At 31.9% G+C, this 27,175-nt stretch overlaps 1 protein-coding gene across 1 annotated transcript; it reads left to right on the top strand.

The window, feature by feature from the left end:
- The first annotated feature begins 14,901 nt into the window (after positions 1-14,901).
- Positions 14,902-25,393, top strand: LOC143589191 (putative LRR receptor-like serine/threonine-protein kinase At1g07650). Its single transcript, XM_077070024.1, has 24 exons — positions 14,902-15,113; positions 15,213-15,396; positions 17,730-17,801; positions 17,913-17,981; positions 18,100-18,171; positions 18,284-18,355; positions 18,435-18,506; positions 18,599-18,670; positions 19,056-19,127; positions 19,251-19,319; positions 19,399-19,470; positions 19,564-19,635; positions 19,717-19,782; positions 19,897-19,962; positions 20,049-20,087; positions 20,918-20,976; positions 21,057-21,442; positions 21,592-21,787; positions 21,968-22,108; positions 22,418-22,536; positions 22,634-22,844; positions 23,579-23,819; positions 24,721-24,871; positions 24,950-25,393. Exons 1-24 carry the CDS (start codon positions 15,020-15,022, stop codon positions 25,265-25,267), a joined length of 2,985 nt encoding a protein of 994 aa, XP_076926139.1. The 5' UTR covers positions 14,902-15,019; the 3' UTR covers positions 25,268-25,393.
- Positions 25,394-27,175: the final 1,782 nt, after the last annotated feature.

The raw sequence follows: 27,175 nt of genomic DNA, 5'->3' as shown, positions 1-27,175 counted from the left end.
AGCAAGTATTTTTCGTGTCATGTATTCATAAAGTACATCACTAGCAATTACTCCCCGTAAGGGCAATTTGGTCAACACATAACAATTAACTAGCAACTATTCCCCACGAGGGCAATTTGGTCAAATCATTACAATCAATTAGCTATTATTCCCCGCAAGGGCATTTTAGTCAAAACGCGATAATAAATTAGCAAGTATCATGTTTCATGCATTTTCACAAAACTCAGCAGCTAGTTTCACCGAGACAGAAATTCTACTTGAAAGATTGTACTATTCCACCGATCATAGCATCTCAATTAATTTACCAAAAATCATCACAGAAGCATATATGTCTTAGGTTTCCAGAACATATTTTATTATATTTTTATTCCACATATTTTTCTCACAATCATCAAATCATTACAGCAAACTCATAACAATCAAATTCATGCGCAACAGAATGTTATTTGCAATTCCCGTTAAACGAAAAATCCAATAAATACAAGACCACTTGGGTTAGGTTCCTAACTCAATGAGTCAACTTCCAGAAGTGGAACCAACCCAATTGGTCTTGTAGTTCATGAGATATAACATTTACAAAACAACCTAACAGCAGGTCTAACAGCTCAGCTTTGCACAACGTTTTTGTAAAATCATAAAAGTTAACCTTTACTTGTCCAAAAATTACAAGTTTATATTCCTTAGAAACTAGACTCAACCTAGTTTACTGTAGTATCCATAATCTCAACCAATTCTCACATTTACACCTCGTTACAGTCAATTAAACATCAATAACACAATCTGTCCAGAAACTGTTTGCATCCAAACTCAACATATTAACTATCAATGAACCATAACTCATTCATATAACACTCTAGACTCCATAATCACTATCCATGCACATCAATTACACATTACATACATGATTAGGGTTTTTGTTTGAACTTAAATCAAAGACACAACAATTAACACGTAACAATATCAATTCTATTTATCAAATCATCATCAATACATCATCAATACATCATATGAAACACATACACACATAATCGGCTTCTAGGGTTTTCAATTAACCCATTAAACATCAAAATTAAGTATAAAGGATGCATAGGATAGTCGTTTATACCTTCCTAGTACCTTAATCTTCGATCAAAACTTGAAATTGATGGTGTATATGTGTGTATAAGTCGACGGCAGCCAAGGGAGTAAGGGGAGGGGTTTCCGATCGGGGTTAGAGGGAAAGAAAAAAAGAAAAGTGTTTTAGGGTTAAGGTTTAGTATTATTTATAAACATAATATGTTACACTCAAGTCCCTCAACTTCTAAGTATTACTTATCTAGCCTAAATTAACTAGTTTGCATCTTGAGTTAACGTTTATAACCATGTTATCACATAACACATAAGTCTAACACATAATTATCCATAATTACTGTTTTGACGTTTTTCGTTTATTCACCAATCGTTTGCGTCAACTCGTTTGCGTTTCGGTGCAATTCCCGAAAGACTACACATGTAGTAAATGTTAAGCGTCATTTAAATCCTAGTTTAAATGTAATGAAGTGTGCGTTCTAGATTCAGTGATCTTAAGTTTGAATTGACGGAGTTGAGTTAACGGAGTTAACCTGAAATTGACGATTGTCACATCATTCCCATGTTAAAGAATTTTCGTCCCGAAAATTTGAGTCAAGTCGTGATGAGTGTCTGAAAAAGTAAGAAAAATTTTCAGTTTGTCATATATATGGGCCATGCAGAAAGCGCGTACGGTCCACTACGTACGTATCCAGACATGCAGTCTGCAGTACAAAGCGTGTTTGCTGATTCATTTGACTAATTCAACTATGTTAGCATGTTCCAATCTATTGGTGAAATCTAGTATTTTTAAATTTATAAGTTAAGAAACTTAAATATGTTATTTTTCAATACTTCTTAAAGTTAACGGGACAGTATTATTTTATAACTTTTGAGAGATTTATGAATGAATAATATACCCTTTTACTTTTCTTTAGTGGCATGGTGACAACGGTATTTATCTTAAAGGTCGGGTCATAACGCTTACCAACATCTTCTTATTTAAATTCGATTCTATAACAGTGATGTTTTTTTTTCTTTTTATTGGCACACATTTGGATTCGAATCTGGGACCCACACAGTAGGAAAGTCTTATGACAAAACTCTCTAACCACCCGAATGAACATGTAATGACAGGGATACTCTTTTACGGATTATTTTTTACACACATATATATATATATATATATTAAAATCAGTGCAATCCAAAAGGTGGAACCGGTAAATTTATTTTTTGGTATATATTTTTTTTTGTTTTCATTTAAACAAATAAAATTGATTTTTACCTAAAAAGTAAGAAGTGCAAAGAAACTTGAAAGAGTTAATTTTATTTTCGCTAAAACTCACTCCAAGAGTTAATTTTATCTTCATAATTTTTTATAAAAAAAATATGTGTATCATATTCCAGGCCACTTGCTAGAATCCTAAGCAAAATATGTATTTATTTATAAACGAATTCAAAATTTAAAATTATCCTTAGCCTCCAAAAGGGTTGAGTGAACCTGATTTTTAGTTACAATTACTATATACACCATGAATTCATGATATATGGTTTCTATGTAGTTTATATATGTTGTATACTTGTTGAACATATAATATTTGTAATGATATGTATAAAATCTTTTAAACTTGGAAGTATATTAAAAGTATTAGATAAAAACAACGATAAAATAATAAACTTAAAAAGATTAACCGATAAAACTACATAATTAATGTTAGCAAGTCATATGTAATGTCCAAATTTATGTTGGCTTATAGGCTCTATAGAGCAACAATAAAATTGGTATGATTCAACAAAATAACTGACAACAACATAATTTAATCATTTAAACGTTCTCTCAAGAATAAATATTTATTTTAATGTGTATGTAAAATCTATAGAAAGAGAAAACGATATCAATCATCTAAATTCAAATAAATCAATTGAAAACATTCATTTAGCAATCAATAGCTTGATCCTGTGATAAATATGTATGACATTCAATTAAATGGTTGTGTACGCGTTGTTCATGTCGGTGGGTACGTTAGGACAACATCAATAGTCTTCAGTTAGGCCGATTCACGAATGTTTTGTACTTAGTTAGATATAAACATTTGTACAAAGTATATACAATTTATTAAAAGAAAAAAAAAACAATGTATCGATGAGAATAGTGTTGGAACTGTTGACTAAGGTGATTGCAAGTGGAATAAGATGTCGTGATCATAATTCATAAATGAAACCTGCATGTTGGTGAATAGTTGGACCGGGGACAATATTAATGTTTGTAATTTTCTCTACAACATATATATCTTTCAAGGATTATAAATATTCTCAAAGAGGACAAAAGGTATTGACTTGCAAATAATTGAGGGACCATCTTTACAGCTTTTTAATTTTGATAATCACTTAGACCTTAGAAGTTACAAAGGCATGAATTACTTAACCTTTTAATGTAAAATTAGTAAAACTTAGTGTTTGGTTTACAAGTATTTTTCAAAGAGTTAAAATAAATAAAAGAAATTAGAATTTGAAAGAGTTTATTTGGTTTATACGATACTAGGTTACTAACCCGTGTACGACACGGGTGGAAATATTGATATTTTCGAACAAACACATGTCATTTGAAAGGACAACATAAGTTGTTATATGTTACTCGGGACAACAACATACTTAAAGTTGTAAATGATATTGGTACGAAAACAAATGATTGTGAAACACGAAGATAAACCCAAATAACATTCAAATTAAAATCTTTGAAAACATAATCAAAGGTTAAAAATGTAAAATTTATAAGCTACAAAAAAGACTTCCTAATAAACCATACTTATTCTTATTTGTAATTTTGTCTTCCTTGTTTAATATAAGAATTTTAACACCACTCTTTGCTCTTGATAAAGCTACATAGAGTTGTCTATGTGTAAACACCGGGTCTTTGAGATATATGTCAACTTTTGCTAGAGATTGACCTTAACTTTTATTAATGTTCCTTGCAAAACAGACTACAACTGGAAAAAACTATATTCTCTTCAATTTAAACGAAAGTTTCTTATCTGAAGATGTTAGACCACAACAAATTATATAAGTGCGATAACCAGTATTAGTACCTGAAATAACTTTTACTTCAACAAAACGCCTACCCAAACTCGCAATTTAGTTTCATTACACAAACCGTTATTCTGATCCATATTGCTTATTAACATTATTGGCACACCGACTTTTAAAACCAATCTATGAGTCAAAATAATTTCGGTCTATTTGATTTTTTTAGCATAATGTGTTTATGAAAGTTTTGGTTCAAATTAAAATATAAAAAAAATAATTGGTATGATCTTACTTGAAAACCAAAAAACTGTTTTTTTTATATAGACCACAACTAAATTTGTGAATTTTGTTGCTAAGTTTGGAAACAATATAAATTTAGTAAACCAAATATAAGTAAAAAAATAATAGAGAAATATCTTTGCGCATCTAATTAACATAAATTGATTCGTATACACATCTTAATTAAAACACATATTTTAATTGGTTTTTAAGAAAATAAAATAGTATTGGATAACTGAAAATTATGTTTCGTATCATTTTTAAAAAAGAAAATAGAAAAAAGTAATGTGTAAGCATACATTCAGTGTTATTAAAACTTTGTTTATCAAAAAGGTATAATGTAGTTAATAATAAATATATTAAAAATCGTTTATAAGTTTATGTTACAAGTGCCTAATTTTTAGTTAATAACCTATTAATTATTATTTACTATATTTTAGTTAATAAAAAAATTATATTAATACAATATAGTGTATTAACACGTTTAAAATAAAATGTTACCGTTCAAAATGCTAATAAGTAGTTCTCTTGGTGTTAAAGTTGCACGTTTAAAAAAGATGCATTCTTAAAAAACATTTAAAGGGTAACTAAAAAAATATTAAAATGACTAACCGTTTGAATAACTCCTTTTATTGGAAGACGTTGATTGACCCCAAAAATTCCGTTTTCTTTAATTTTGAACAATCTATAATTTAATATAATATAATATAATATAATATGAATAACATAAATATAAAAACAAAATTTTATAGAGCATGATGTTTCAATTTTGTTGATTTAATGAATGATTTTAATACATAAAACAGAAAAATTAGAAAACTGAGAAACCAAATACTATTAACTTTAGTGACAATTATAGGTTATTTATATTTGGTGTTCATAAAGATATTAAAGACATGGAAATTATATAATTCTTTTTTCAACTGTATACATTAATCTTGACATTTATGCGTAATTAAAAATTTGTTAAATATAAAAGATGGAAAGTTTGATGACATTGAATACTATTAAGAACTACAAAAGATGTTTGCAAAAGTCGTCAATTTCGGTTTTGTAAAAACATAAATAAATAAATGTAAATATTATTATAAAAAACTTTACATTTTTCTTGAAAATTCAGTAACTAAACAATATACTATTAATTTTTTTAATTATCACGAAATTATTGTCAACACTTTAGCGTCATTACCTTATTTAACAACAAATTCATTAGATAATTCTTTTTTCAATTTTATACATTAATCTTGACATTTATGCCTAATTAAAAATTGGTCAAATATAAAAGATGAAAAGTTTTTATTTTCTATTTAGTATTAGTTTATTTTTTAATTTGGCCGGAACAATTTAAACGAATCGGTAATTCTTGACATTTATGCCTAATTAAAAATTGGTCAAATATAAAAGATGTAAAGTTTATTGAGATCGAAGAATATTAAAAATAAAAAAGAGTGATCAAATTCGGTTCTTAAAAACAAAAATAAATTAATGTTTAAATGATTGAAATGTATCATTAAAATTAAAGATGATGACTATTTTAAAATAAATAAACAATTATAGTAAATATTTAAGATTTTTTAAATGTAAATTTGAAAGAAGTAAGACACCACTTATTAAATTGGTTAAATAAATTAATGAGTTTTTAATACAAAATTTATTAACATTCGAGTATAATCAAAAGCAAATTATTTAAAATTTCCAGCTACATTAAATTTGCCATTTATGCTAATTAAAATTTGGTTAAATATAAAAGATGGAAAGTTAGTTGAGACTGAATACTACTAAAAACTACAAAAGATTGTTGCAATAGTAGTCAGCTTTGAATTTTAGAAACAAAAATAAATAATTGTAAATATTATTATAAAAAAACGTTCCATTTTTTTTGGAAGTTCAATAACTAATGCTAAAACTTTCAAGATAAGATTCAAAAATTTTAACACAAAAAATAAAGTTTGTCATTCATATAAAAATGAATTAATTTACATGAATTGTCTAAGATACATAAAATAAAAATGATAGAAAATTAACAACTAAAATACATTCGTAATGACCAGAACAAACATAATCAACCTATCTCCATCAAATACTTTTTTCATGCAATTAGTCAATCTACCAAGTTGGGCGGTCATAAATTGAAATTACTAAAAATAAATTAATGTTAGATACACTGAACTATTAAAAAAATTAGTAATATTAGTGGATGTAATCGGAATGATTATCATAATAATTTCGATAAGGAAATAAATCAACAATATTTTCGCATATCTCAAAACCTTCAACATGTCTATTGAATCTTGGAAGGTGCAGGTGGAACTTTGGTGATCTAGTCATACCATGGCTAGAGTTAGTCTCAAAATGGTTCTTAAACTGTAAATATGAATAGAGGGAACTCTCAACATATAAAATTAAAAATGTAAATATGAATTTCAAGAAATCTTACATCAATCACAACACGCATTTGGTGACCAGGTCCTACCATGGCTCGAGCTAGTCTCCGAATGGTCCTCAAACTTCATGATCCGACCTACCTAAGTAGCAGCAAGATGTGTGCAACGTATAAGATGAACTGCAAATAATACCAACTATTCAAATAATTAAGTTTCATTCAAGGTACACCAACAATAAGAACAAAAGAAATATATTTAAGTAGAACTGACAATACGAAAATTTAAACATGAATCATTCACTTAACCAGTTTGCATACATCAATTCTCAAGCTAACCTGCCTGCATAACAATCAAAAGACCAAATAAGGCAACATAATTAAATTAATATGTGAATTTCACTTACAAACAATAACAAACGATATAAATGTGAATACAAAGTCGTAGTTATAAGTTATAACAGCTTAAGAAGAGTGAAAATGATTATATAAACAAATGTATACGGAATACCGAATTTATAGAAATGATTGTTGAAATGATTTTCGAAGTATAAGATGAGGTCAAATAAGTAGTGGAAATTTGAAATTTTAAAAATTGGACATCTAATACTTGAGGGTTTGACTATAGTTATTACACAGTTTTTATTTATAGATGATTAGATTTAAAGAAAATACATTTAGTAAGGATATGAATTAATTATGTTGTTAGTTTTGGTCTAAATTTGAATATTTAAAATTTGAACATTCATTATGTTAGTTTCAGTTTAAGTTTGAAATTTAAATCTGAATATTAAAATTGTCGGTTTTAGCTAAAAATTAGTTTATAGATAATTTAAGTATCTTAGTATGTGAATTAATTGTGAGTTATTGATTAATTTAATTAATTTTTGAATTATTTAATTGTTAAGAAAATCATAGAAGTGATTGTTATATATGGAAACAATAGAGTTTATTCAATAAAACTCAATTGTTTTAAGAAGCTATAATATGGTTGTGTGGTGGTGACGACTGATATGGTAGTGATATTGTGATAAAGAAGTCATGGTAACTAGGAAGATCTAATTAAGATTATAATTTTTTTTATCATACGAAAGAATGTTGAATTTGCTTACTTGCTTGAAAATGAGAGAATTCGGTTATCCCCTATTGAAGAGGTATGCACCCGCCTTAACATCAAGCGGGGCGGGTCAACCCACAAGATATAGACAAGAGGCTTGAAATCAGGATGTCATGAAAACGCAAAGCCAAAACCTATGCGCGTGGCGCATATCACATATGCTCACGCATCACATATGCTCATGCATCACATATGCTCACGCATATCATATATGCTCACGCATCACATATGCTCACGCATATCGCATATGCTTACGCATCACATATGCTCACGCATCATATATGCTCACGCATATCACATCTGCGCGTGGCGCATCTGCGCGTGGCGCATATCACATATGCTCATGCATATTACATATGCTTGCGCATATCACATGCTCACGCATATCACATCTGCGCATGAAACATCTGCGCGTGAGAATAAAGAGAAGACCTCGCGCATCCCCAGGATAGGCGCATATCACACATGCACACAATCAACCACGTCCTTATCCAAATCAGGATAAGGACAACCATGATTGTGCTCATCAGACAACCTTCCAGAAGGTATCCTTTAAGGAATAAAGAATATGCTGATGTTGACAGCTGCCAATGAAGGGTGGACAACTCAGCAAAGCCCATGTGCTACCACGTGATTGAACATGGGTCAGGCGAAATACCTTGGTCAGAGAATAATCAATGAAAAAGCACCAGGTGTCCTAAGGACACGTGGCGCGAAGCAATAGGAGGAGGCCAAAAAGGCCCTAATTGGGTCTGAGCCCAATCATTGGAAACCCTAATACTATAAATACCACACCACCTCCACAATGGGAGGTAAGCAAGAAAATATATTCTAAGTCCTTACTCACTTTCACATTCTTATCATCTTCTCCTACAATATCTTATTCTCACACCGGAGGGTTACCCCAAAGAGGACCCCTCTGTCCCTTTCTGAGGGGTAAGTTCAAGGTGCTGCTCATTTTGTAGGTGGAAGAACTCATATTCCGGAAAACCATCGGTGATACAGCACACTCATACCCGAGGAACGTTGATCGTATATAAGTAAGTCGATCCACGCTTCTTCATCTATTATCTTAAAAATTTTGGCTTTTAGATTAAACGAAAACGAAGATTATATAAATCAAATAAACCCTTAAATAGTTAAATGCTTAATAAAAACTAAAAAGGAAAATTGAATCTATCAAACGGTTAACGGTTCAATAATAAAAAAACTACATTCAAATGTTATTATTTTAAAACCCTTTTATTCAGTAAACCTTAGCTGATGACTTATAACTAAGTTGCCATTTGCTAATGGGTCAAGTATCCTGAAACTATTACCCGATCCGACAATTTTGTCACATGCATACAATATTATCATATCGTTTATTTGTGAGTTATACATTACAAATCTAGAACTCTTTTTCACATAAAAGGTGATAAAAGGGTAAAGTAAGTAATTACTTTAAATTTTAGAAAAGTATGAAAGGAACATCGAACTAATTATTTCATTAATCGAAGATGAGTATGAATCCACTTAGAAAAAAAGTAAACTTTATGTTATACTGTTACATAAACGTAAAAACAGTTCAACGCTAGTGGCATCAGTTGCAAGAATTGAACGAACTAAACTGTGAGCATTGACAGAGACTGCGTGTTCAACACAGTTCCTTTAAAGAGTGCTCATCTCTAACATCAAGAAATATATGAGTTACTTGTTGCTCTTAGAAATGAAATTCAATTTCATTCAGATCGTAACAAAAATGGAAATTGAAATGCGCATTAATCTACAAAACTGACATACAAATGCATTACAACTTTTTTATCGGCAAATACACATTCTCTTTACTCTATATGTACTATACTCCTAAAAAAAATCGCGCATGCCTTCACGTATAGGATTTGAACTCACATTTACTTGGTTAGGAAGTACATCATTTTACCAACAAGATAATTTAATCGGGCAGTAGAAATGCATGCCCGATAATAAGCTATTTTAAACCTTATTCATTTTATCCTCGAGAATAAAAACTACTTTTAATTGTTTTAAGAGCATGGTGTGTTTATAGGAATTAAAAATAATATCAATAAACTAATTCATATAAATATAAAACTTATCATTTATATAAACCGATGGATCCCAGCATTTGTTCCATGTACAATCGTAGTCAAAGCTCTAGAATTGGGACGATATCACATGTTAATGACGTTAATCGTGTGAGTCTTATTGTGTGATGCATGTGCGATTCATGTGCCTTATGTTAGACGGATGTACGAGATTTTGTCATTTTGATTATAAAAGGAAAATAAAATAATGAATAAAGTGTTGGAGTTAGTCACCGAACTGTCTCTTTGTTATATGTGGCTTGCAATACAAGAAATGAGTTTTGAAGTGCAAATATTTATTATACGTGGCTTGGATTACAAGAAATGAGTTTTGGAGTGCAAAGTTAATTAAAGGGTTATAGATAATTATCAAGTTTGGATATCTTAAGTGTTTTTATTATTTTTTTAGAATCCTAGTTATAGTCCAAACGGAATTATATTTAGTTATATATATTGAGTCATTATAAGGGTTGCAATCAAGTTTTGAGTTATTTTCTTGGTTAACATAATTGAAAAACTTTATTTCCAAATTAATCATTTTACTCAAATACGTTTATATCAACTCACCACTCTGATAAAGTAGCTCGAGGGTATTGCTTTGAGCCCACAATGTGATTTTTTCACACGACATACTTCTTTTTGTCCCATGAACAACAAATTCTCCTTCAATGTTGATGAAATTCTTCTTGTCTCTAAAGACTTACTTGAATTGACTCAAATAAGCTTCTCTTTGCTCTTTGTCAAAAACAAATCCGAAAACCACACATGTGGATGAAAATTAAAATCCAAACACATAAATCTGAAAAGCAAATAGAAATTATATTTATTTAACTATCAAATTAGCACAACTTTTAATCCGAACATATTTAAATTACAAAAATTTATACACTTGATAATTATTAAGTGTAGATTTTTGTTAGTAAGGGTGCATGTTGATTAAGGTGAGCGTAAGTGGAAAAATTGTCTTGATATTGATCTTAATTGAAACGTGAAGAATGAAGATTGAATGATACTAATAAAATGTTTGTAGTTTTCTCAACAACATATCTTCAATTATTTATAGGAATACTGCCTCAAATGTAATTATTTCTCAAAGACGACAAAGTATTGACATGATGGAAATAATTGTGGGACCTAATAATCTATAATCACTTGCATTGCTTCACCTTTTTTCATTGGTTCAATAGTAAAATTGGTAAAAAGACTTAAGGTATTTGGTCAGCATTTCTTTTAAAGAGTTAAAAATATATAATAGAAACTGAGGTTTAAAGGATTTATATGGTATACTATTTATCTTAAGAGATGAAATTCGAGTGTGTGGTGGCCATGATGGTTCCGGTAGCATTTAGTCTTTGCTGTCATATAAAGCATGGCGATGTAGCGTCTCTATGTTATTGATTTACCCTTTTCGTTTACCTTTTTAAATATTATAAATAATTTTAAAAGACAAAATGACAAAAGGCGTCATTTATGTTTAATCGTTTTTTCAGTGGACATCCTTTAGCAAAAGAAATGACAGAAAACATCTTTTACATTTAAAAACTCTATCACATTATGTTTTTGAACCCTAACACAGTTAACTTTTTTCGTTAAATATGGTCATGTGCCCTGCACATGGGGTTTTGGTCATTTTACTATTGCAAATTAAAATAATATTAACTCTGAACCATTCACTTACCTAAAGATAAATAATTTTCAAGAGTAAAATGACCAAAACCCTCATGTGTCTGCACATGGCCAGATTTAACGAGTAAAGTTAAATGGGCTAGGATCAAATGGCATAATGTGATTAATCTTTTAAATGTAAATGATGTTTTCTACTATTTCTTTTGCTAAAGGGCGTTAACTGAAAAACGATTAAACATAAATGACGTCTTTTACCATTTTGTTTTTTTAAAAAATTAAGGAATGAAAATGATGTATAATATTGGTTGAATGGTAATAGTGAATGTTAAGAGAGTTGACGAGGTGACGAAACATGTGAAATGAAGAATGGAAAACATAACACATTACCATAGAGGGGAAGGGAGATGATTTTTTTAGTTAAAATTTTTTATTATATGGGAAAATATTGAATTTGTTTACTTGGGTTAACGATGAGAGAATTCATTTCAATAACTAAGTTACCATTTTATTTACTAATAATACAATTGTATAGTCATATCTACATTATTTTTTTTTTCAGAAAAATCCAATTATTTGATTAAAATATTATTAAACTCAATGATAAATATAAAACAGTTTATAGTGGATTAGTTTACGTATAGGTCAAACACTCGACAAGGAAGTGACTAAATAATAAATATATTACATTCAAACTTTGAAGCTTTGTGATTTCTGTATTTATATTTGATCAAATATTTTATTATTTTCTTATAAATAATATACTGTGTTATGAGGATAGAGTTGATTACAATTTAGAAAAAAGAACTTAATCGTCACCATTTACTAAGTTTATTAATTTTTAAGATGAAAAAAAGTTAATTTGTGTCAACTCAAACTAACCAACAGATCTAAATAAATCAGGCGAGCAACACTCATGGCTATTATCTATCAGTTATCGTCTCCTCCATCTAAGGTTGACCACAATCAACGCAACGATCACTAATGTTGTCCATTTCACAAATATGGAAACACGAATAAAAATTGGGTTTCGAAACTTATTTGAGACATAATTAATTTAAAACTTAATATTTAATTTTACGAAAGAGGAGAATAATCGAATATATATCTACAACAAAGTGGTTTCTAATCAATCCCACGATGTGATTTGATTAGACCTTAAAGAAAAAGTGTATATAATAATACAAACTTATATATAACAAATGTGTATAGCAACTCAAACAACCTTATAACAATAAACGAGACATAACATCAACATCTTAATCAAATGCTATAAGACGTATACAACATATCTACTGATTCGGGTACAAGTGAGCCGAGTCAAGCCACTCGTAAGCTACTTGAGCTCGGATCAATAAACAGCTCGAAGCGAGCCGACCTTTTTCGAGCCCGAGCTAAGCCCAAGCTTCAATTAAAGATGGTTGAGCCTTGCGTTTTTTTTAAGATTTATTTATTTTGAATTTCTATGTATTGATTTTACAATTCACATTGCACAGAGCTTAGGCTCACTTACATAATAAAAAACGTATAAATAAATTTATATGTTAATAAATAATAAACCAGCTGAGCTTGAACTTGAGAAAAATTCACGTGCCAAACTTTAGCTTTAATAACTTAAAATGAATCAAGTTCGAGCACAACTCCTTTACACCGCCACTATTGGTTCCCTTTTTTCATGACGGGTAGCAATGCCTTTTTACAAGATGATAAATCATTAATTGGGTGTTTACATAATAAACACATGTCACATGTGTTTATGGAATAATATTTATTTCGACAAAACAAAAGGTAGCTTGTTTCTGTATCCAAACATTCCAAAATAATCACATGACGGTGGCTTCAACTTTCAAGAATTAACTTTATATTCCGTAAATTAAGTTAAAAATCATTATTATTATTATTATTACCCACATTTTAACTATTTAACAAAGTTTAAAACTACATTCAATATTCTTTGAGATGAAATGTAAACCATTTGTACTGATTTGGCACTCTAGACCCAACTTGTTCAGAAAAATCATCAAAAAAGAAAACTCATTATGATAAAAAAAACACTCGAGCTAGGTTTCGAACATAAGACCGTAAGATTCAAAGCCTTAACCATACCCCCATGGTTAAGGCTTGAAATTTGATGGTATGAGGTTCGAAACCCGACTTAAGTGAGGTTTGGCACAATGTTGAGTTTTCTTTTTAATGGTGTTCATGGGTGAGTCAAGTCTGAAACATCAAAATCAGTATGAACGATTAACATCCCGTCTCAGAAAAACTCACTTAGGTATTAAGAGTAGTTTCAAATCCAGGCGTTGTTAATAAAAAAATTAAACTAAAAAAATAATATAATTAGGAAGACCATCAAGTAGAAAACTCACCACTATAAGAAAATCCGCCTGGGTAGGTTTTGAATATGAAACTAGGGGTGCGAATAAGTTGAGCTGCTCACGAGCTACATATCGGTAAAAAGCTCGAAATGAGTCGAACCGAGTCTGAGCCTAAAAAAAACCTTATGAGTTTTGTGTATTTTTATTTATTTATTTCTTTTTTAGACTTCTATGTTTTAAATTTACACTTCACAGCTGAACTAGAGCAAGCTCGTTTAAGGTTTTATCAAAATATATAAAAATAGATAAGAGTGTATATAAATTAATAAATAATAAACAAGTTGAGTTTGAACTGACCCTGAGCTATAAAACAACTTGAATCAAGCCAACTCTAACTCTCCTAAGTCAAAACGAGCTGAGCTCGGGCTTTGTTCGGCCCAACTCAGCTTGTTTACACCGTGCAGTGTTGTAAAAATTTCTACTAGACGTCGATGTAATCCCCATTTGTCCAAAAGATGTCAATTTTGTAGACTTTATACATAAAATTTGGAATATATATGCATATTTGAAAATTTACATATATCCAGACTAATCCCGATTAATCGTTTGTCCCTACCGTATCACCCAACTAACGCTTAACGATTTCTACAACACTACACCCGTATCTAAAACCATAAAACCTCAAACCTTAACCATCAACTCATAGTTTCACACCATCCAACTCCTAAATTAATTAAATTAAACTAAAAAATAATTAAAATTAATATAATGACCACATGTGTCACATCAACAACCTTCATCTTCCATCTTCCACCTCCCCAATATCATCATCATCATCATCATCATCATCATCATCATCGTACTCAGTATATCCCACCAATAGCAAAGCTATGGTAGGGTCTGAGGAGGGTAAGATGTAGACAGCCTTACCTCTACCCCATGGGGATAGAGAGGCTGATTCCGGTGAGACCCCCGGCTCGACACCTCCCCAATATTATTAATATTATTATTCCCTCCTCACTTCCTCAGTCCACCATTTTCATCTCTCCTACACCTCTCTCTCTATATATCTATACATATACATATAAATATATATATACATCCACAAGTGTATCATAAACAATCAATAACTGGATGCACTACCACCATGAACAATAATAACCTCTTCCTCTTCATAACCTCATCAATCCTCTACTCAATTCTCACACTCTCACACTCCGCAAAACTCAACACTCAGGAAGGTACGTTTTCCGTTTAGTTATATATCATTAGGTTTTGCGTACGATTAATAACAATTAATGTATGTATATGAACTGAATTGACGTGTGTTCACTGGTCAGTGAATGTACTGAAACAAATTGGAGTGAAATTAGGGCTAGCGAACAGTAACGTGTGGGATCTGAGCAAGGATCCGTGCACCGGTGAAGGTAATTGGGGCGTTGGCGAGTACAAAAAAGGATATAATGTATCTATTGTCTGTGACTGCTCGTTTGACAGTAATGCCACGTGTCACGCCGTTAATATGTACGTATTATTATTCTTCTTATTCTTCTGAATATTTTTAGTTGTTTTGATTTGATTGATATTGTGAGATAGATGTTAATTAAATACTTATGAAGGTTTATTAATCTATAAGCCCTAGCTAGCTAGCTGCTGCATTAGTGGACGTAGGTGACTGTGACCAAACCACGTTATATTGTTTCCGTGTGTTTTTTAAGTCGTTTGTGTATTAAACGAGCTTACTTTTAGGCTTGAGCTCGGGCTCATTTAAGCTCGACTCGATCGAAATTTTTCACGAGCTGATCTCGAGTAGCTTGTGAGCAGCTCAGCTCGTTTGTGTGTTGGTTTCCACTACGCTGCTTGATATTTAACGAATCGAAGCCGTTATCGTTTGTGACGTATTCCGATTGCTTAAATCGTTTGCATTAAACGAGCTTACTTTTAGGCTTTGAGGTCGGGCTTGTGTAAGCTCGTTTTTTAATGAGTAGATCTCGAGTAGCTTGCGAGCAGCTCAGCTCGTTTTTGAATTGGTTTCCGCTTGATACCTAACAAGTTGAAGCCGTTATCGTTTGTTACATATTCTGATTTATAATTAATTTGGTAAATTTGTGAGATATACTGATGCTTACTGTGGATGATTATTATTATTTTTTTGATGTTTTTAATCACTGTGATTTCTGTTTTTTAAATATTTAATGAAATATGAGTAAGCATAGGATATTGTCGTGTTCATTATTTTTCTGTTTCCGCGTGTTTAAATTGTTTGTGTATTGTGTGTTGGTTTTCGTTGCGCCACTTCATACCTAACGAATAGAAGCCGTTATCGTTTGTGACGTATTCTTGTTTGTAATTAATTTGGTTAATTTTGTGAGCTAGATGTTAATTATGTTAGGATTATGAAGGTTTAATTAATCTATAAATACTGTCGATGTTAACCCTAGCTGCAGCAGTGGACATAGGTCACCATGACTCAACCTCAATATATTGTCGTGTTCTTTTTTTTTTGTTTCTGTTTCCGCGTGCTTAAATCTTTTGTGTATTGTGTGTTGATTCCGTGGCGCCGCTTGATACCTAACGAATTGAAGCCGTTATCGTTTGTGACGTATTACGATTTATGATTTATTTGGTAAAGTTTGTGAGCTGGATGTTAATATTTCGGTTTTGAATCTGGAAACTATAATTAATTTGGTTAGTTTTGGTTAATTTTGTGAGTTAGATGTTAATATTTATAATTAATTTGGTTAATTTTGTGAGCTTGATGCATATTGTGGATGATTAATTAATCACTGTGATTTCTGTACTTCAATATTTAATGAGTTATGAGTCCACATAGGATATTAAAATATGAAAAGAAATGATATATCTGGAGTATGTATTGAATTCATCGCTGATTTTGCTGACTTTTAAGAAATAAAACATGCGAGTACCTAGAGGCAAGAGAGGAGGCAAGGATAGTAGCGTTGACTGAAATTGTGGTCAACCCAGCTTGTTGACTGCTGATCTGGTATTAGTTGTACTCACTGGCCCACATTTTTTAGATTGTACACACTTTGACTTCATCACCCTGTACAGGAAAACAGACCCATCACTCTCTAGAATATTGCATCACTTGTAATTATTTTTTTTAATAAAGCATTCTTTTATATATAACACAAACCGAGCTACATCTGGATAATGGGTAAGCGAGCAACAAGCTGCGCCGCTATCCCCTTTTTTAATTATTTTAGAAATATATTAAAAAACTGTATTTGAATTTATCTGTTTACTTATCAGCAAATATTATAAGAAAATAATGAGATTGGTTATAGTTTCAAGTTCTTTTGATAGTGTTTAAATTTATTTTAATTGTCTAAAATATTTTCTTTTTTAATTAAACTGTGTATCAGCACAAATATTAAAATTGTTAGGCAGGAGTGTTATTCTAAAAATCAACTAACCTTGTTTGTTTGATTGTGTAATTGTTTAAATATTTTTGAGTCACTATCACATGCTTCCTATTAAACAATACTCAAAATTAGTAACCTTGACCATGGCTAATACTTAATATACGTTCTATATTTTGTGCTTATTAAGTGAGATTTTGGGAATTTTTTCAATCAATTTAAATAATACCATTGTTAAACCGAAAGATATGATTTCTGGACGTAAGTAATATAGAATTTATATAAAACACCGGAGACAAGAAACTTTTTTGAAAAGTTAACAGCACACAATTTTTTTAAACTATTAGTAAGAAAAGTTATGTTTATGAGCTATTTAATTGAGACGTCACACACATCAAGTGCTTGTAAAATTTCATAATATATTGGTACAAAACACATATGTATATATTACTATCATTCTTTGTTGCAATGCAGATATATTAAATCCCAGAACATCTCGAGTACTCTTCCATCTGAGTTTTCCAAGCTTCGGTACCTTCGAGTTTTGTAAGAAAATATCCTGGCTTAATAAGATATTACGCTATAGATTTCTTTTTCAATTTTTTTCTTTTTAAGCAATGATCATAGTGATATGATAATCATGTTTTATTAATGCAGGGATCTGAGTCGTAATTACATCAATGGAACCATTCCTGCTGAATGGGCTACTATGCGATTGTTCAACCTGTATGGACATATATATCACTCTCATTGCCAGTTTTTTGCTTGCAAGAATACCTATTTGACTGTGATAATTTAACATAAAATTTTATTTACCTTTTTTACGATGGATATATATATGCAGTTCTCTCATGGGAAACCGCTTATCCGGGCCATTTCCAAAAGTTCTTACCAGAATGACCTCCCTCCAAGAGTTGTAAGCCACATCACTACTTCTTTTGTCCTTAAATAAAAAATAGTAAAAACAAAGTAAGATGACACACATTTACACTCCATTTTGATGCTTAATAGCTTCTTGAATTTTGTAGGAGCTTAGAAGGAAATCGCTTTTCAGGACCCATACACCCAGGGATTGCAAACCTGAAAGATTTGCAGAGACTGTAATTATTTTTCACCCTTTTCCTTATACTTATTTTCTTGAAAATAAATTCATGATCAAGTAAAACTTTGTATTCTCAGAGTTCTAACTTCAAATGATTTTACCGGAGAGCTGCCTGCTGCACTTGGAAAACTTACCAACTTGACTGATCTGTGAGTATAATAAATCATATAAACTTGAATGATAATCCGTATATGTTTGGCATTTTTCTTAACTTATGTGTTTTTTTTATTTATATTTTTAGGAGATTAAGTGACAATAATTTCACTGGAAAGATACCAAGCTTCATTAGTCAGTGGACACAGATTGGGAAATTGTAAGAATTTTTTTTGCATGTATTTGTAAAGTTCCCATCATGCTAGGGGTCTATTAATCATAGGGGTGGATATTATGACCCGTTTACTTATGAATGGGTGGATACGGGTTATCTCTTACCTCTAACGGGTCAAACAGGTAAAATAACAAAGGCCTGCAAAAAAGGTAACAAGTCAAAAGTTGGCCAAAGTGTATTTTTGCATAAACCTTTCCAGATTATTAAATTCATAACTTTGAGTACTACAAAGGTAAATTTTGTTAAAGAGGTTGTTTTTTGGACAGAAAGTATTTTGGTTCAACCATTAATGGTCAGATGCATTAATCGAGCCACTTATTATCCATCTCTATCTGATTTTAAAGACGTTAATATTTGGTTTATTTTGCAGGCATATGCAAGGTTGTTCTCTTGAGGGGCCAATTCCTTCTAATATCTCTGTCTTAACCCAACTAAATGATCTGTATGCATTCTTTATTTATCTTTCAAGTTTTTTTTGGGTTGTATTTGTTCGAATGAGGTGGCAGAATATACAAAGTGATTGATACTTGTTTAGTTTTTTCACTATATATTTCTTGTGTTACAGGAGAATCAGTGACTTGAAAGGGGCAGCTTCTAGTTTCCCACCAGTGCAGAAAATGAAACTGAATAAATTGTGAGCATTTATATTTGTATGATGATTTCTTATTTTAGCATCCAAGTGAAGATATTAGTTACAATATGTAAATTTACAGGGTACTTAGAAATTGTTTGATCCGTGGGAAAATCCCTGACTATATCGGGAGTATGCTTTCTCTGAAAACTATGTAAGCAAATCATATCATGTATTGGATATATTTGGTACTTTTTAAATTTACATTTTCGTGGAATTTATTTTGGATCGACTTTCATTGATTTAGAGACCTCAGTTTCAACAACTTGACTGGCCAGATCCCGTCATCTTTTGCCCAACTAGGAAAAACAGATCACATGTATGTGAATTGTCTTCAACAATATTATCTAGTCTTCTTATAACTATGATAAAGTTTCTAAGGGTAACCACTATTTAATAGTTATTTGACAGCAAATAATCTTACTGGACCTATGCCTGCATGGATCTTCCCAAGTACCAAGGACGTGTAAGTATAATCTTGCCCTAATAGTTATCATTTCACTACATGTTTATACCAACAAATGGTCAGAAATGAAATTTTAGTGGTGTGCCATGTTTATATGTTTACATGCTTTTACAGGGATGTTTCTTATAACCAATTTACTTGGGATTCTTCTGCTCCAAATACATGTGAACGAGGAACAGTGTAAGTTTATTTTCTATTTTCATATATATAAGCTGGATTTGTGTATGGTTTTATGTTATAAACAAACTTATCATTACTTGACTCAGAAACGTGGTGGAGAGCTATTCTTCGACAACAAATAAACAGTAAGACACATGACTCTATTTTCATTTAAGGTCACACTATTACATTGGTCATTGTGAAAGCATCATAACTTGAGCCTAACCGGGCCTAGGTCCATGCCTGGTCCTAAATAGTTGCTAAAGCCTGGTTCTTCACATAAAAAAAGGAGTGATTTGGGCCTCACTGTTCCAACCGGTTCTGATTTTTTACTATGTTTTCATCTAGATATTATCAAAAAGTAAAACACAGTTAAAAACTAGGTTTTAAGTTACAGAAAATTAAGCTATTTGCTTGAAGAATTAAATTATATATTTTTTAATTGATTTAATGGAGCATAAAAATATACAATTTGCATTTCACCAGATGTAGAAACAATTTAATTCAGTATACAAAAGTTATTGTCTATTTAGTTTTGTCCCAAAAAGATTGTGTTCTTCCAGTATTTAGATAGTTCACACTTTTTCCCATTATACCCTTAATTACCTTTGAAAAAAATTAAATTTTCTTTTAAATGCAAATGCAACATTGACATTTTACTATCTAAAAACTACATTAATTACACACATCTTAAATTGAGATTTTCTTTTTAGTGTATGGACAATTATTTTGAGATGGAGAGAGTTTATATGACATGGAAAAACCAATATATACAGCCTCAAGGGATCAGGCGGTTAGCAACAGAAACAAGGGTCTAACTGGGCCTAAGAGAGGTACCGGACCGAGCCTAACTTGATATTCAAGGTGGGCCCAGGACTGCTCCGACTGGGAGCTCACACGAATCACATCAAGCTATAGAGCTATATATACCATCAAAACTACATAGTGATTTCTTTGTCTTGTATTTCTTATGCAGAAACAATATATCTCCATGCCTCATGAAAGATTTCCCATGTACTAAATCGATTAAACAACGTAAGTAAAGTTATTTACTTCATTACATACAAATCAACCCTCACCTCATTTCTTTATTAAAATGTCATCTTTTGCATCAGAAATCCATTCTCTGTACATTAATTGTGGGGGTAAAGAAGTAAATATCAACAACACCATCAAATATGAATCCGATACAGAAAGCAAAGGCGCCTCAACGTATTACTATGATAGAGATTGGGCATTTAGCAGCACAGGAAACTTCTTAGATGATGACCATGATTCTGATGTTTATATTCTTTCCAACACATCTAGGCTCCGTAATGTTCCCAGAACCGAGACAGAATTGTACACGTCAGCACGCACAACTGCTATTTCTCTTACTTATTATGGATTGTGCCTTATGAACGGGAACTATACGGTTAAACTCCACTTTGCAGAGATTCTTTTCACCCAAGATAACACATTTAACAGTCTAGGGAATCGTGTATTTGATGTTTACGTGCAGGTAAGCCACTTTTGAATATAATAATAGGGTAATTGCATAAATTTGTAACCAACTTGTTTCAAAAGGTCTGATTTAAGGCAACCTTAGCCAGTTATTAGTCTTCAAATCAAGAAAAGAAAGTTAGCATCTTCTAAGAAATTTCAATGCAGGGAGAGTTGAAACTAAAGGATTTTGATATAGTACAAGAGGCCGGAGGTACTGGAAGGCCCGTTATAAAGAGTTACATGGTTAATGTGACGATTAATACACTCAAGATTCAACTATTCTGGGCTGGAAAAGGCACTATTGGAATTCCTCTTAGAGGAAGTTATGGTCCGCTTATATCAGCTATATCAGTTGAACCAAGTAAGTATTTTCCCATATCTGATTTTCACCAATTTTTAAAATTAAAGATTGCATAAACCCAACCCAACAAAAGGATGAATAGAAAGGTATGCTTTGACTTTTGAAGTCAAAGTTGACATTCTGAAGGTGGCTTATAATGTTATAATGTTGCTCATTCTCCATTCATTACCTTGTTTGCAGATTTTAAGCCACCAGATTTCAGAAAAAAGATTGATCTTCGTTTTGTAGTCGCGGCGGCTGGTGGACTGTTTTTTGTGTTTTTAATCATTTTTATCTTGTGGAGAAAAGGCTACATTATGGGAAAAAATGCAGCAGACAGAGGTAAATATTTTGTTATTTACTGAAGAATGGGTTGCTCTTGTTTCAAATGTGTCACATTAAAAGCTTAATACACGGCCCTCCTAATTCGTTTTATTCAAGGATTCAATAACTATTGTAATAAACTAATAGTTAAACCACACATATACAGACTTTTTTTAAAATGGACAAAAAAGTGTCAGCAGCGAGTCAATCAACCCAGCTTATATTCAACCTGTACTAAAAATGACATGTTTTAATGCAACCCGTTATCCAATCCTCCCAGATTTCCACTTCTATTTCTGTTTGCTAACAAGACTTATTGTTTAACAGAGCTTAAAGGTCTAGATCTACAAACAGGAATATTCACTCTAAGGCAGATAAAAGCTGCAACTAACAACTTTGATCCAGTAAACAAGCTTGGAGAAGGTGGTTTTGGTGCGGTTTACAAGGTAACATTATTCTGTTAAACTGTCAATTGATCAAAACACAAGTACAAAAACACAGCATTTTACTATCTTGTGTTACTAAAAAACATATGTTATGTAGGGTCGATTGTTAGACGGGACAATAATTGCCGTGAAACAACTATCATCAAAGTCAAAACAAGGCACCCGTGAATTTGTCAATGAGATTGGCATGATTTCAGCACTACAACACCCGAATCTTGTCAGACTTTATGGATGCTGTGTTGAAGGGAACCAGCTGTCTTTGATCTATGAGTACATGGAAAATAATTGCGTATCTCGTGCTATTTTCGGTAAGCTTAAAGTATTAATTAGCAGAGATGCTATTGACGGGTTGGGGTAACGGGCAGGAGTGTAAATGAGCCAAGAGAGATCGACCTCGAGTGGGCATGAGCTCGGCTCGTTTTCGAGCTCTCTTTCTAACGTTCTAGCTCGGCTCGGCTCGGCTATTATTTATTAATTAATTTACATATGTTTTTATTTATTTTATATATACAACACTAATATTTATATACAATATAATATATATTATTTAGTTATTTTGAACATGATTTTATATATTAGAATAATAATTATACAGATATATATTTAATATATCAAATAAAAGTTATACAACTTTTAGCGAGTCGATATTGAGTAGCTCACGAGCGGCTTGGCTCGTTAACATCCATAGTAATGGGTAAAGAAACGGGACAAAACTCAAAAACATGTGATTTTTTTGTACAGGTCAAAACGGGGCTGGGTTGACTGACAAAATATCTTTTTGTCCGTTTTTTGTTATCTTTTTTGCAACTACTTAAGAGCATTCTTACAAAATCTTTTCACCTGTTTGACCCGATTTCCTTTTAGCTTGATCTTTTATTTGACCCATTTGAGATAAAACGCAATCCAACTAAATCAATTTCCTAGTAAATGAGTAGAAATTTCCAACTCTATATTAATCATCAAAATTTATTTTATTTGGAAAAAAGAAACATATTGATCACACTAATGTGGAAAATCTAATTGTTGTGATTAAATCCTACAGGGCGAGACAAAGTGTCGAAAGCAAAGCTGACATGGCCCGTGAGGTTGAAAATATGCATAGGGATAGCCCGAGGTTTGCTTTACCTTCATGAAGAATCACAACTGAAAATTGTGCATAGAGATATCAAGACTAGCAATGTTTTGCTTGATAAAAATCTCAATGCAAAAATATCCGATTTCGGGTTAGCAAAGCTCAATGATGACGGAAATACACATATCAGCACTCGAATTGCAGGAACATTGTATGTTCTCTAATTACACGTATGTATACGTGTCAAAATTGGTTTGGGTTGAAATGGGCAATCTTTTAGTTTTGGTCAAAACAAACCGTGTCGAGTTAGGTATACCCACAAACACTTCTTTCTCCATTAAAATTGCAAAAAACATATTCTTATAAAAACTATCTAAATCTTTGAATAAAAACTGTTTACGAGGTTCTCTGTATTAAAAACAGAGTTCGGGGGACTTTCAACTTGTATGATCCGTTCCTTTTTTAGCTCATTTTTAAATTAAGCCTATTTGGGGTGTAAACGAGCCGGGTTAAGCTTGAGCTTGATCTGGAGCTTGGCCGGTTTCGAGCTGTATTTCTAAAGCTCCAACTCGGCTCGTGAGTTGTTATTCAAGCTCAAGTTCAGCTTGAGATCAACTAGTTTATTGTTTATTAATAATTTATATACATGTATAATTATTTTTGTACATTTTCAATATAGTTTTTTATATATGTTTTAAATAAAATTTTTATATATAACATAATATATTATTTAGTTATATTATATATTTAATTAATAAAATAACAGTTGTATAAATAATGGGTTCGTTTAGGCTCGCGAGCCAGTGCCAACTTGATAACTGAAACTCATGCTTGGACTTGTTTATTAAACAAGCTTGTTTTTAGGCCCCGGCTTGTTTAAACTTGGCTTGATTTAAGCTTTTAGTGAGTCGATCTCGAGTAGCTCACAAGCGGTTTGGCTCGTTTACACCCCTCAGCCCACTAGACTTGTTTGAGATAAAACATCGACCAAATCAACTCATTCATCAGTAAATGGATCAAAATTTCCACCTCAAATTTTCAACTACCTGATAGTCGACAACCGTTCTTTGGTTCTCATAATTATTTGTTTTATTTTAATTTTTGGTTATCAGAGGTTATATGGCTCCAGAGTATGCCATGCGCGGGTACTTGACTCCCAAGGCAGATGTTTATAGTTTTGGAATCGTGGCGCTAGAAATTGTTAGTGGAAAAAGTAACACCAACTACAGGCCAAAGGAAGACTTCGTTTACCTTCTCGATTGGGTAAAATAACTACCAACTAAAAGCCCGACACTCTTTGACCCAAAAAGTCAAACTGTAACACGTGTGTTTGTTTTGTAGGCATATGTTTTACAAGAAAGAGGAAGCTTATTAGACCTGGTTGATCCAGACTTAGGGTCCGAATATTCATCCGAGGAAGCAATGACGGTTTTGAACGTGGCTCTTTTATGCACGAATGCATCACCAACACTTAGACCAACCATGTCTCAAGCGTTGAACATGCTAGAGGGTCGAAGCAGCGTTCAAGATTTGCTATCGGACCCGGGGTTTTCAACTATAAACCCTAAGTTTAAGGCCTTAAGAAATCACTTTTGGCAGAATCCTGGTGAAACCCTCACCATGAGTAATGACCCGAGTACCGAGTCCTTGCTCCCTTAACATAGGTATCTAAAAATTGTAGGAAAAACAACTAACAAGCATGCAAATGTGTAATTTAATGTGTATATGACAATAAGTACTCATAATGTAAGAAGGTGCAAGTAATAAGAGTCTAAACTTATCAAAGGATGATTTAGACAGGCAGAGTAGTTATATGTGATGCATTCTAGCAGAGTAAAAACTTATCAAAGGATGATTTATATAAACACTATGATATTCTCGCGCAATCCGATAATGGGAAACGACTAAGGCTTGGAACACGGGTGGCTAGGGTGTCAGAGAGCATGCTATTTATGTTACTAGAGTTTCAGAGAGCGGGTTGTTTTCTGCTATTAAATTCAGATAAAAACATTTTTTATGCTTGGGCTTTATATGACTATTGTTAGAAAATGTTGTGAATGGTTCGTTGCATTGACAAGGGTTTCGGAGAGTAGATTGTTTTTGTAGAGAGACTGATTCTATAAAAACCCATCGCTTCAAAACAACACAAAACTGAAACTATAGAAATAGGAATACGCGGATAACAAAATGAGTACCGCAAAAGTAATATTGTAAAATAGTAATAGATGTAACGATGTAAACAACATATGAACATACAATCAGAAAGACAATCACTTGTAAAGTCCATGTAGAAGAATCAAAGCTCCTAAGACAAACTTAAGATGCAAAGGTCCTACATGTCCCTCTTAGATGTGCAACTTGAGCAAACCCCATCTAATCTGCTCATCCCAAATCAGTTTGGGCCTACTATACACCTCCCCACTATAGTGAGTGTTTTCACTGCTCTAATATCGACTGTCTATAAATTAACGGGTTGACCTGGTTATGTCTTTTTTTACTCGTCAAATGAATAATTGGACAAAATGTCAAATTTCTCAAAAGTCATCCAAAAGTATATCTTAATTTTTATTTTATAAAATTATTTCCAAAATTTAAAACAAAACAATTTCCAAATGTAACGTAAGCTTATTTTACTTGATCGTTAAGTGCGTAACATTCGTTACATAATAAAGCGTTACAAGTGGAAGGATTCATTGTATTTAAATATGGCATAGATATGGATCACGAATTATAAACTATTGAACTTAAAACATAGGTGGTCCTATGAAGGTGAATGGTATATACATCGGACCATTATCCATAATAAAATATATGCATAGATGGATTCTTCGTATCGAATATAGCGTAAAATGATATCATTAACCATTAACTATAAACAATGACGAGTTTACGACACCATGAAATAATGTGAGATCACTAACCATAAACTATAAATAAAGCTTCTTTCATGTATAATAGTAATATGTATATTGTTCATTATTGGTCTTAACTATCACCATTTGGTAGTTGTTGGTCATAACTAGCAAATTGGTTACTGACAGTCCCAACTTTTAACATATTTATTCCCAACGGTTCGCAACTAACAGAATCCTAACGTCGTTAGTTGCAGGTCGCCGAAAAACGTTTTCGCCCAGAAAAGACATATTTTTTTCCGGAAAACACCGCCACCACCAACCGATTTCGACGATGGTTTTAGGGTTCTGGCGACCTCATAATTGAAGCTTTTACTAGAAAATTATTCCTAAAGGTTCGATACACAGTTACAAAGATGTTTGAGGCAAAAAATGTTGAGTTTTCTGGAAAAAAATGTGACTTTTCCGGCCAAAAATGTTTTTCCGGTGACCTGCAACTAAAGCGTTAGGATTCTGTTAGTCGCGAACATTTGGAAACAGATACGTTAAAAACTGGGACCGTCAGGAGCCAATTCGTTAGTTGAGACCGCCAACGACCAAAAGATAATAGTTGAGATTAATAAAAATCAATATACATATATAATATATAAAAGAAATATTGGTTTTTAATACTCTCAACTTTCACTCATTGAACAATAACACTCCCAACTTACGA

This window comes from Bidens hawaiensis, unplaced genomic scaffold (genome assembly GCF_021521415.1).
Source record: "Bidens hawaiensis isolate Kalapana, Puna unplaced genomic scaffold, B.hawaiensis_p1.1 tig00037265_1, whole genome shotgun sequence".
Classification (NCBI taxonomy): Eukaryota; Viridiplantae; Streptophyta; class Magnoliopsida; order Asterales; family Asteraceae; genus Bidens; species Bidens hawaiensis.
This window is presented reverse-complemented; position numbering and strand designations above follow the sequence as displayed.